Source organism: Sycon ciliatum, chromosome 1 (assembly GCF_964019385.1).
Source record: "Sycon ciliatum chromosome 1, ocSycCili1.1, whole genome shotgun sequence".
Lineage (NCBI taxonomy): Eukaryota > Metazoa > Porifera > Calcarea > Leucosolenida > Sycettidae > Sycon > Sycon ciliatum.
This window is the reverse complement of record NC_088643.1, coordinates 52,236,070-52,248,741: the sequence shown is the minus strand read 5'-3', so window position 1 is coordinate 52,248,741 and position 12,672 is coordinate 52,236,070. Positions and strand designations below refer to the sequence as shown.

At 47.7% G+C, this 12,672-nt stretch overlaps 1 protein-coding gene across 1 annotated transcript; it reads left to right on the top strand.

Annotated features, from left to right (window-relative positions):
- Positions 1-2,122: 2,122 nt before the first annotated feature.
- Positions 2,123-8,451, top strand: LOC135805317 (uncharacterized). The gene is made up of 3 exons (XM_065319341.1): positions 2,123-2,642; positions 3,180-4,691; positions 6,260-8,451. The coding sequence occupies exons 1-3, from the start codon at positions 2,186-2,188 to the stop codon at positions 7,837-7,839; spliced, it is 3,549 nt and encodes a 1,182-aa protein (XP_065175413.1). The 5' UTR covers positions 2,123-2,185; the 3' UTR covers positions 7,840-8,451.
- The last annotated feature ends 4,221 nt before the right edge of the window (positions 8,452-12,672 follow it).

Sequence of the window (12,672 nt, the reverse complement as noted above, 5' to 3'; positions counted from 1 at the left end):
GTAAAATTATAAAAATACAGTACAATACTACCTGAGTAACCGCTGCCTATAGGTGGTTACTAGAAGCAACGCTTCCAAGAAGTACCCCATCACTGCCGGAGTGCCCCAAGGAAGCGTCCTCGGCCCCACACTCTTCATATTATTTGCTGCCGACATTGAACAATGGCTCTCGCATGGTTTAAGGCTCATCTTTTTCGCTGATAACACTACCCTGTACAGTCAGACCAAAGTACAACCTCCACGAGAAGACAGTATCTTTACAGACAACCCTCAGCAATCTTGCCGCACGAGGGCCAGCAATGGCGGATCCAGTTGGAGCCCACCAAGAGCCAGCGCCTGATTTTATGCAGTGCTGGAGAGCGCCCTGAATTTCCACCAACCACTTTTGCCAGCGAAGTTATTCCGGACTCAGACCACCTGAACCTTCTTGGAATCACATCTTTGCTCGGGGTCCAGCGCCATATCCATGCTGTTATTGTCAAGGCCAGCCAGCGCCTGGGATTCTTGCGACGTGCTGCTTGGCTTCAGGGTCATGAGGGCCGCCTTGCCGTGTATAACTTAAGGGGTTCATTCGGCCCACTTTGGAGAACGCTCGCCTTGTCACATTGTGTGCAGCCCAATCCCACCTTGCTAGCACACTATGACAGGGTGCAGGAGAAGGCAATGCGGATCGTCAGATCTGCCACGATTCTTCAGAGCTTGCAGCTCAGGAGGGCAGTCTCAGGGCTTGCATAATCACGTGTTCAAGTTACACTACATTGAGGGCCCACCGCAGCTGACAGCCCTCCTCCCGCCACATGTGACCTTCAGCGCCTGCACTTACTCCTAGAACTCGCCGACAACTAACTTCTCGTCACCCCTTCCAGATGCAATGGCCACTTGCTTGGACAGCACGGAACTACCTGCTAAGGTCATTCTCCTACACCATTATTGCAGCAGGGAACGAACGACATTCCTGAGCAAGTCATCCCGGAGCCCCATGCATCGAAGGCAATGCAGGTCTTCAAGTCCCGCATATGTCAGCACCTGATGGGCGACAGCATTCCATGGCTAAGTGTGACTGTAGTCCATTCTCCATTCCTACAACGATCACCTTGTCTTCACCCCACTGAACTGTACCTTGCTTCCTAGAGCTCCCGAAACACCTCAGTGCAGAACGCTTTTGCGTTGTGTTTCGGTTTTGGACCAAGGAACTACAAGTTACACTATTATGTCCACTAACACCAACAGCTACAAAACAATCAGCTCATGCGATAACATTGCACTACACTGACGGATGGTACTGACGTTCTACAACTAAGTGGCTAACAGCTCTAGCGCATCTTGGATGCGCACTCCAACAGACTGTCAACTGCTACTTGGAAAGTTCTAATGTATTATGATAACATTGGAGGGGAAGGTGGTGTTAGTGGACATTATAGCGTGACCAATTTACTTGTCATTCCTTGGTCCTTTGTCTATTCCATAAATTTATCCTTGGCTCTCATTCTGAGTCCAATCTAAGTTCTAACACTACCACAGTGCATGCATACCTCTACATGCACCCGCTTATTTCTATTATACTCGACATCATCTCAGTTTTAGTCCAGATCATCCCTTCTCCTAACCTGACATCCGTGCCCTATCGACCATGACTTGCCACATTTGCCACTTCTTTTCTTCCACGCACACCAACACATCTTGCCAATCCGCACTTATCTCCTTATGATCGGTATTTCTGGCCTCTTTCTAGTTGAACATTGTACGGTTGAGCCAGTGAAGTAAAAATAAATTCAATACACCACAATACAATACACGCTGATCATTTCCCTTCTCTCACCTGCATTGACCCCCAGCACTTACCCTGAACAACTTCAGCACCACTTACTGTTTGATATTCCCACCTTCACAGTATCACCGTTTCTCAACGCTATCAACTCCATATTAGCTCAAGCCACTACAAAGAACTCTGCATAATAATATTCACTGTAACTTTTGCTCAGAACTTATAAATGTTCTTTATATTTCAAATTCTGTGCTTAGTCTTTGCCATGGACAATAGCAATGCAGCCAGGAATAGCAATCCTTCCTTTGATCAACCCAGTCCGAGTGATGGAGCAGCAAGCAGCTACACACACAACAGGATCAATCACCGAGCGCAGGGACACTCCAAAGATCGGCGACTCAAATTGTTCAGCCTAACCAAATGCCGGATCATCAGCCCGATGCATACAGCTTGCGTGAGGCAGCGAACGTTCCGTCCTTGCCACTAGTCACCACCGGCACGGGCTTCGTTGTAAATACAGGACAAGATCACGATGTATTTGCACCTTCGGCTGGTAGCAATGTGTTCATATCACCCTTACTAGCAAGGGCTATACAACAAGAACAACAACATGCCCAACAGCCGCACATCTCGAGCTCACCGGAAATGCCACCAAGTCAACACGCAGGCGACAAGCCATACAAGTGCACAATCCCAGGCTGTGAACTGGCATTTTCAACGTTATGGAATCTCAAAATCCACATCCGAAAACACAACGTGGAGTATCCTTATCATTGCGACATATGCAAATTTCGTTTTCCTTGCCCGCCATCACTAACCGTCCACAAGAGAACGCACATCTCGAGCTCACCGGAAATGACACAAAGTCAACACGCAGGTGAGAGACCATTCACATGTGAGGGCACAACCCCGGGCAGTGAACAGGCATTTTCAACGTCCTCGTATCTCAAAATCCACATCCGAACACCCACCGGGGAGTATCACTGGAATCTTTATTCTACTCTCAATCACAGCCTCTCAAATTTAGCCCAGATTACCACGTCTCACCCACCTTCAGCTGGTGGCAGACTAATACAGCACACCATCACCCTGACACACATATCCCATCGAGCATGACTTGCCACATTTGCAAAGTCTATCTTGCACGACCACCAACACCTATGGTTAAACTTCACACCTACATCCCTAACCATTACTTCAAAGTACTCTTTCTCACCTGTATCTATCAGGCAGCTCTTACACTGCACAACTCCAGCACCACTAACTGAGATATATTCCCCCATGCACCTCAACATCGTATCTCATTACCATCAACTTCCTATTAAATCGTACCACCACCCAGATTCCTGCATATTCACTGCAACCGCTGTTCAGAACCTCTGCATTTTGTTCCTGTTTCAACGTGTGTATCTAGGCTTTGCCATGGACAACAGCAAGGCAGGCGAGATGAGCCATTTTACCTTTGATCAATTCAGTCAGAGTGGTGTAGTGTCAAACCCCTACGCTCACAACGCTTTGGTTCCACAAGACCAATCACGCAGCGCACCGACACCATTCTCCTCCCTTCAAAGTTCGGCGGCACCAAATCTTCAGCTTCAGGATCACCAGCACTATGACAACTTGTGTGATGGAGTACTTTTTCCGTCCTTGCCACACGTGTCCACGGGCGAGAGCTCCAATGTAAATACAGGACTCGTACATCATGATGTGTTGGCGACTTTGGGTGATAGTAATGTGATATCAGCACCACCACATAATTCCAGCTTACTTGCCATACCACCAAGCCAACACGACATCAGCAAGCCACGACCACAGAGTAGCGTACTTGGACAACAGCTATCAATGACAGAACGAGAAAATTCAGCGACGACATTCTCCTTCGACCAAAGTTCGGCGGCACTCATCCTTCCGCCTAGGCTAATGCCGAATAACCAGCACATATCCAACAGCTTGGGTGATGCTGCACTCTTTCCGTCCCCGCAACAAGTCATCACGGACGTGGGCTCATTTGCAAATATAGGATTCCCACATGATGTGTTTGCGCATTTGGATGACAGGAATGCGATGGCAGTGCCAAGGCAAGGACGACAACGTCTCCAGCCACATCATATTCCAAGTTTACCTGGAATGCCACAAAGTCGTCACGACCTCAAGGAGCCACTACCACAAAGCACCTTACTTGGTCAGCTACCGTCAATGAAAGACCCTGATAACTCAGTGATACCATTCCCCTTCCGACCACTCCTTGAGCCTAACCTACCCTACAGCTTGGGTGATGCAACAATCTCGCCGTTCTCGTCACAAGTCTCTACCGGCACGGGATGCATTGCAAATACAGGATTACCTCATGATGTGTTTGCCTCTTCGAGTGGCAGTAATGTGTTGCTATCACCATCACTGTCAAAAGACCCGCAACGAGAACAACAACATCTCCATACGCCGCAAATCCCGAGCTTACCGGAAATGCCACCACATCAACACGACCTCAACGAGCCACTACCACAGAGTAAGTTACTTGGACAGCAGCCGTCGACTAAAGAACCTGCAAAATCTGCCAAAGCCAAACGAGTCTGCCCGGAATGCAAAAAGAGTTTCTCATATCCGTCGCAGCTCAAAACACACATGACAGTGCACACTGGCGAGAAGCCATATCCTTGCACAGAGTGTGGACAAGCCTTCACGCAGAAGCCTAATCTAACAGCGCACATCAGAAAACACACCGGGGAGAAGCCATATCATTGCGACAGATGCGACTCACATTTTTCTCAGCTATCGACACTAACCGTCCACAAGAGAATACACACAGGTGAGAAACCATATCAGTGTACAATCCCGGGCTGTGAACGGGCATTCTCACATGCCTCCACCTACAACCGCCATGTGCGTACCCACAAGGCGAATAGCGCGAAGCAAACCCAACCTGCCAGTGGATGAAAATAAACAGGCACTGCTCTATTGGACCAGCATCTCCAGTTCAAACACGACAATGACGGCAGGAGCACCAAATCAGAAGATAACAGCGCCAGGAAATGCGGTTATAGGGGTGTACGTTTTTGGAAACATGCTTTCTGTGTTGGCGTGCACTGTGTGGAATTTGAGCAATAGAATGATCTGACAAGTGTGTGTGTGTGTACATGTAGTATCCTGGCCTAAACTGCATTTGCTGCTGCACCCATCCTAACACCCTCCGCTATCAACACCCTCACGTCTTTGATTGATATATTGCAAAACTGTATGTACAGGGTATTATATTGGTTTCGGAATGATTTAATTCCCCCTGTCTCCTGCCTCGCGTATAGTTTGTAGTCGCATTCTTGGTTTGCCGAGTTTTGCTACAATGTTACCTTCTTGTTTTATGGCTTTTCTCTTTTGCTGTGTTTCCTGTTGCTACATGTTGCTGTTGTGTATGTGAAACATTTTAGTCGTTTATTCCATGTACCCGTTTTTGGATTTGTTAATTCAAAAAGGTAAACAAACAAAGAAACAAGGGAAAAGTGTGTTGCTCCCTACATGGGAGCTCGAGGTTTTCCTGCCGACTTGAATTCTCACTACAAACAATCAACATCAAAATATATTTGTGGAATGTCATCAAAGGGGGCAGGTGTTGTAGAACGATGTATTTCCTATCTCTATGATGATATTTCCCAAACTGCCAGCAATGGTCTTACACTGAGGAAGACAACATATCCAGTCGCCACATATTTCCAGGTTACTTGCCATACCAACAAGACGACAAGTACAAGTGGCGAGCACAAAGTAGCGAAAGTTCGTGCAAAGGTTCTCACTTCATGATGTAGAGCAAAGGTTTGCACGCATTTTCGTTCTTCAGAACCTCTCTAATCTAACCCAGCGTCATGTCGAGAGTAATACCTCAACTCTTCAGGTAGAAAACCGGAAAGGCTGGCAGATAACCATGCACGTGAGTGCTGACATACCCTTAAACAGGAGATGCGTTCAGCGATAATTGTGGCAAGAAGCAAGCGAACGACATCTCAAAGAGTATGATTATTATGATGGCTACCGCCCCCCCCTCCCAAAATAAAAAGCTACACAATGCTGCATGCACTAACGCATTCCACACGTGAATCTTTTTTCTACTTTAAATCACAGCCCTTCAATTTTTGCCCAGATTACCACTTCTCACCCGCTTTCAGCTGATGGCAGACTAATACAGCACACCCTGACACATATCCTATCGAGCATGACTTGCCACATTTGCAACGTCTATCGTCCACGAACACCAACACCTATGGTTAGACTTCACACCTACACCCCTAACAATTTCCCCTTTCTCACCTGTATCTATCCGCAGCACTAACACTGCATAACTCCAGAACCACTAACTGAGAGACATTCCCACCTGCACCTCAACATCGTATCTCATCACCATCAACTCCCTCTTAACTCGTACCACCACCCAGATTCATGCCTATTCACTGCATACGTTGTTCAGAACCTCCCCATTTTGTTTCTGCGTCACCTTGTGAGTTTTAGTCTTTGCCATGGACAATAGCAACGCAAGCAGGATGAGCCAGTTTACCTTTGATCAACTCAGTGAGAGTGGTGTAGCGTCAAACCCCTACACTCACGACGCTTTAGTTCCACAAGACAAATCACGCAGCGCATCGCCACCATTCTCCTACCTATCAAATTTGGTGACAGCAAATCTTCAACTTCTGGATCACGAGCATTATGACAACTTGTTTGATGGAGTACTTTTTCCCTTCTTGCCAGAAGTCTCTACGGGCATGGGCTCCAATGTGAACACACGACTCGTACATCATGATGCGTTTGCGCCTTTGGGTGATAGTAAGTTGACGGCAGCACCAGCGCCAGCAATAGCCTTACAGCCAAGACGACAGCATCTCCAGCCGCCAAATATTGCCGGCTTACTTGACTTGCCACCGAGTCCACACGACCTCAGCCAGTTACTACCACAGAGTAACGTATTCGGAAAGCAGCCGTCAATGAAAGAACCTGAAAACCCAGCGACAACATTCTCCTTCCACCAAGGTCAGACGGCACCGATTCTTCCGCATAGCCTAATGCCGGATTACCAGCATAATTCCAACAGCTTGAGTGATGGAACACTCTTTCCGCTCCCGCCACAATTTTCTAAAGGCGTCAGCTCATTTGGAAATATAGGATTCCCTCATGATGTGTTTGCGCCTACTGGTGACACAAATGCGATGGTCGTGTCAAGGCAAGGACGACAATATTATATTCCAAGTTTACCGGAAATGCCACCAAGTCGTCTTCACGACCTCAGTGAGCCACTTCCACAGAGCACGTTACTCGGGCAGCAGCCGTCAATGGAAGAACCTGATTACTCAGCGACACCATTCTCCTTACACCCAGGTCAGGCGGAACCACTCATTCAGCCTAGCCTACTCGACAGCTTGAGTGATGCAGCAATCTTTCCCTACCTGCCAAAAGTCTCTACCTCTATGCGCTCCGATGTAAATACAGGATTACATCATGATGTGTTTGCGACATCGCGTGGTAGTGATGTGTTGCTACCACCGTCACTAGCAAGAGGCCTACAACAGCAACAACAACGACAACAACATCACAAGCCACCACATATTCCCAGGCTGCAGGTAATGTCACCGCATCACCATGACCTCAGCGAGCCACTACCACCGAGTAACGTACTTGGACAGCAGCCGTCGAAAAAAGAACCTGAAAAATTTGCCAAAGCCAAACGAGCCTGCCAGGAATGCAAAAGGAGTTTCTCGTCATCGCTCAAAACACACATGACAGTGCACACTGGCAAGAAGCCATATCCTTGCACAGAGTGTGGACAAGCCTTCTCCCATAAGCGTAGTCTAATTGTGCACATCCGAAAACACACCGGGGTGAAGCCATATAATTGCGACAGATGCAACTCACGTTTTTATGAACAATCAGCACTAACCAGACACAAGAGAACACACACAGGTGAGAAACCGTACAAGTGCACTATCCCGGGCTGTGAACAGGCATTCTCAATGTCCTTCAACCGCAACCGGCATGTGCGTCGCCACAAGGCGAATATCGAGAAGCAAACCAAACCTGCCAGTGGATGCAACTAAACAGGCACTGCTCTATTGGACCAGCATCTCCAGTTGAAACACGACAATGTCGGTAGGAGCACCAAATCAGAAGATAACAGCGACAGGAAATGCGGTTATAGGGGTGTACGTTTTTGGAAACATGCTTTCTGTGTTGGCGTCCACTGTGTGGAATTTGAGCAATAGAATGATCTGACAAGTGTGTGTGTGTGTACAAGTAGTATTCTGGCCTAAACGGCATTTGCTGCTGCAGTCATCCTAACACCCCCCGCTATCTACACAGTCACGTCTTTGATTTATATATTGCAAACCAGTAAAAGGGTATTATAGCGGTTTTCGGAATTATTTAATTGCCCCCCGTCTCTTGTCTCGCGTATAGGTTTAGTCGCATTTTTGGATTGTCGAGTTTTGCCACAACGTTACCTTGTTGGTTTTTGGCTTTTCTCTTTTGCTGTGTTTCCTGTTGCTACGTGTTGCTGTTGTGTATGTGGAACGTTTTGGTCCTTTATTCCATGTACTCGTTTTGGATTTGTGAATTGAAATCAAGTAAACAAACAAAGAAACAGGGGAAGAGTGTGTTGCTCCCTACATGGCAGCTCACGGTTTTCCTGCCGACTTTAATTCTCACTACAAACAAACAACATCAAAATATATTTGTGGAATGTCAATAATGTCATCAAGGGGGGGGGGGGAGGGGCAGGAGTTTTAGAACAATGTACTTCCTCTCTGTATGATGATATTCCCCAAACTGTCTCTTGTTTCGCGTGCATGCGTGAGATGAGCATACGTAATTAGTGAGTCTTCAGTTTTGCCTTTTCAGTCTTCTTGTTCTCCCGTGGAAGTTTTTAAGATTGGCTTCGCAGTAAAAAGACAACTGTTGCTTGGGAAGCCCTGGGAGTGTTGTATGCAACCCACTACCTCGACCAGCATATACACCATCCAACACTCGGTGAAAACACGTTAGACCTAGGTCTCTCCGACTTCACTACCACCGTATCAACCAAGGTGCTTGTTCCCCTCGGCAGGTCCGATCATGCCATTTTGATATGCAACTTGAAAGCGGTCTCCGCACGCTGCGATCCAACAACCTCTCACAAGGTGTGGAAATACGACAGTGCTGACTGGAACAGTCTTAGGGCATTTTACCACGGTCACGACTGGCAGTCGATAATGTCAGACGATCCCACTCTGCTTCGCGAGCGATTGTATTTGCATTTGTATTTATATCATTATTATTTTTATGGCACATCATGATGACGGCCAGTAAAACTGTGACAAGGATGAAAGCCAACCGCAGCAGTAAAACAGATAAAAGAATGCAAATAAAAGGCAAAAGAGGCAAAGGAGGAGACAAACCAGCTGGATGTCATGCAAATACATGAAACCTATAATTGAGCAGAGAATTTAGCAACAAAATTATTCATCGACGTGCTGGTCTTGGCCTGCGTTGTTAATGTTGCGCAAAACACATAGCCAGTAAAGATCGGGGATCTAGTGGATAATAAAAGGCAAAGAAGGCAAAGGAGGAGACAAACCAGCAGGATGTCATGCAAATACATGAAACCTATAATTGAGCAGAGAATTTAGCAACAAAATTATTCATCGACGTGCTGGTCTTGGCCTGCGTTGTTAATGTTGCGCAAAACACATAGCCAGTAAAGATCGCGGATCTAGTGGATAGGGTGGAGGCAGCGCTTGGGAGACTGAATGAGTTCTGGGTGTTCCGTGTTTCGGAGAACCAATTATAAGCCTGCATATGCAAGGGTATTCTATTAAGTAATATGTTATGCATGAGAAGCAAGGCTAGTCCCATCCAAGGCATCTGGACCTAACTGTATTCCATCTCTGGTGTTGAAAGAGTGCTGTAAGGAACTTGCTGCTCCCATCACGTAACTGTTTAGTGCAGCCAGTGTGGTTTTACATGTTTTAGGCGTGGTCGGGGCACAGCTGGCCTTCTTACAGCACTCCAGAGCGAACGGGTGTGAGAGGGGGGAGGGACTGTATCCCAATATTAGCAATTGATATTGCCGGTGCGTTTGATGGCGTCTCTCACGTCGGCCTCCTCAACAAGCGAGTAGGCATCGGCGGACCTTTTCTCTCTTGGCTACGCGACAACATTATTATTATTCTTTTACACACACAACAGAGGCGAAAGGCTGTGCTAGCTGTAACTTAAAGTTTCACGCATCGGAGCGATCATCAGACAGCAGCATTCACTATCGAATTCTCTACGAGCAGGCCTAGATATTTGATGCTAGTGTGGAAGTTAGTGCATATGTGCGAAGTGAAGACGTGGCATTGGGACAATGGTATTGAGTTGTTTTGTGAGAGTTAACGGATATAGGTGAGATTAGAGGCGATCACAGGGCAGTGTTACCGAGTCATTAAAGGCGATAGTGACGGTAGCGCAAGACCACAGCAAGAGTGAAGAGGGAGAGAGAAAGCACCATGGCGCCAAACCTGGTTCAGGTTGCGCCATGTCGAAAAACTCACGTAACTGATGGTGAGAATCTGGACAGGTAATACTTGTTCTCGTGTCTGCATTTCGACACCAACTCCGACCTTTTGTTGATGTTGACCGTTTTGTCTGCTTCCAGGATCTCCAGTTTCTCAGCAAGGCATAGGGGACACCGCTTGGTCGCGTTCGAGTAGGCCTGGGCCTTGGTGACGACGGCCCATTTCACAGAGTGCGGAGTGTTCTACCGCTTGAGCTTCCATATGCACTTGGACAGCTCCGTGCTTTTTTCCATCCTCTCATGCCTCGTCGTGCTCATGTGATTGTTGTATCTCTGTTTAAAGGGTGGTTCTGTTAGGCCGAGGTACTCGTGCCGCTGCTCTCTTCCGGTGTGCTGGACTGTTGCCTTGTACACGATGCATCGTACTTGGCAGTCGCCGTCCATTGGGCAGGTGCATTTGTCTCGGCAGTTGCATCGTTTGTCGGGGACGTTCTTGTCCTGTGTTTGTCTCTTCCTTTGAACATGGTTGTTGTGGGATTTGACTATTGCGGACATATTTGGCATACATGAATAGCTAACTTTGACGTTGTTGCGGTTAAATATCTGGCGCAATCCGCAGCCGTGAGGAAAGTGTGTGTCGAGGAGTCGGAGGAATTTGTGTGCGATGTCTGTGGCTACGTTCTTGCTAAAGGGTGGGTTGTACCAAGTGATGTTGCGCCGCCTATTTTTCTTTCTTCGCCCTGTCAACTCCTTCCTCTCTTCCATGTACTCGACTCGTTCCACGTATCCACTCTCTCTGAGGGCATCGTTGTACGCTGGTGCCGATTCCTCAAATATGTGTCGGTCACTTGATATGCCTGTTAGTCGTCTGCTGATTGTCTTTGGCAATTGTTGGATGATTGCCGGTGGGTGATTGGAAAGTTGGTGGACATAGACGGGCTTGTTGTTCGGCTTCCGGTATGGTTGGTATTTCCCTGTTGACAAATCCAGTGTCACATCCAGGAAATCTACCGTCTTCATGCCAGCGCTGATGGTCAGTTTCAAACCGAGATTCGTGAAAATCTGGCATATGGTTTTTCTGGCGCGGTCTGCTGTACTGCCCGTCGCATCTCTGATCACCGCTAGTCCATCATCGCGGTACAATCCGATGTCTGCGCTGTCGAACTCCTCCGATAGCTTTGACAGGGCATATGTGCCGACCAGTTCGCAGACTTCTGCACCGTCGAAGCAGCCCATGGTCACGTCGAAAAGTCCTCTCCCGTCTTTCTTCATCCACTCCCGATCCCTGTTGAAAAGCAGGGACTTCCGCGAGTGCATGACGATTTCCTTATCGTGCTGCGTAATGTCCGTGTACTGTGTGGCGAAAGTGAGCGCTTGTCCGAGTAGGTCCTCGGATATGGATGGGTCATGGGTCACGGATGACCGCGATTGGCTCATATGTTGTAGTCTTTTGGACGCTGAGTCGACTGGTTTTGGTCCGAAAAGGCTGTGATGCAGCGTTCCTCCTTTATTCCCAATCGAACATGGTTGAACAAGCGGTCACGTGCTCCTGCGTACACCAGTCACCTGGTCACCGTGCCTACAGGGTACAACTTACTAGCCTGTTTGACCTTTTTTGGGTGCAGTCCTGGCACTCGAGTTGAACTCGAGTTGAACGTTGGTGTGAAAGTTGTCGCCTGTTGGCGCGGTGACCAGGTGATTTGGGCACCCAGGAGCACGTGACCGCTTGTTCAACCATGTTCGATTGGGAATAAAGGAGGAACGCTGCATCGCAGCCTTTTCGGACCAAAACCAGTCGACTCAGCGTCCAAAAGACTACAACATATGGGCCAATCGCGGTCATCCGTGCTTTTATAAGAACGAAATGGCGCTTTTAGTGACATTTTGCATACAAATCCCCATCTAGTAGGGCGCAGTCACCCAGTTTCGGTGGAAGTGCGCGAGTTCGATTGGGATTCAAGTAGGAAGGGAGCGTCGCAGCTTCCTCGGACTAAGACCATTCGACTCAGCACCCCGAAGACTACAACTGGTGAAAATTTGATTTTAGGGTATACTTCCCCTTTAAGGTGGCAGACTACCCAAAAATTCACTGAAAAATCGAATTTGTAAATTCATATTGAGTGCTACGTCAGTTGAAAGAGCATGAATAGCTGCAAATTCTCTGAAAATTGTGTCCCGATCTGACCGGCCGTTCAAGAGTTATGGCCGAAAATGTGCCCTTGCAAGGAAAGATTTTTTTGTTGCACGCTGTCATTTGTTGGCAGCACTGTATTTGAATGTGAGCAGACCGTGCGCAACTTGTCGTATCATGGAAACACGTGAAAGTGTGCAGAATTTTGCTCCAAGTCCAAAAAATCAGGTTTTTGAGCCACGTATTGGGCTGCACGGCGGCGGGCGA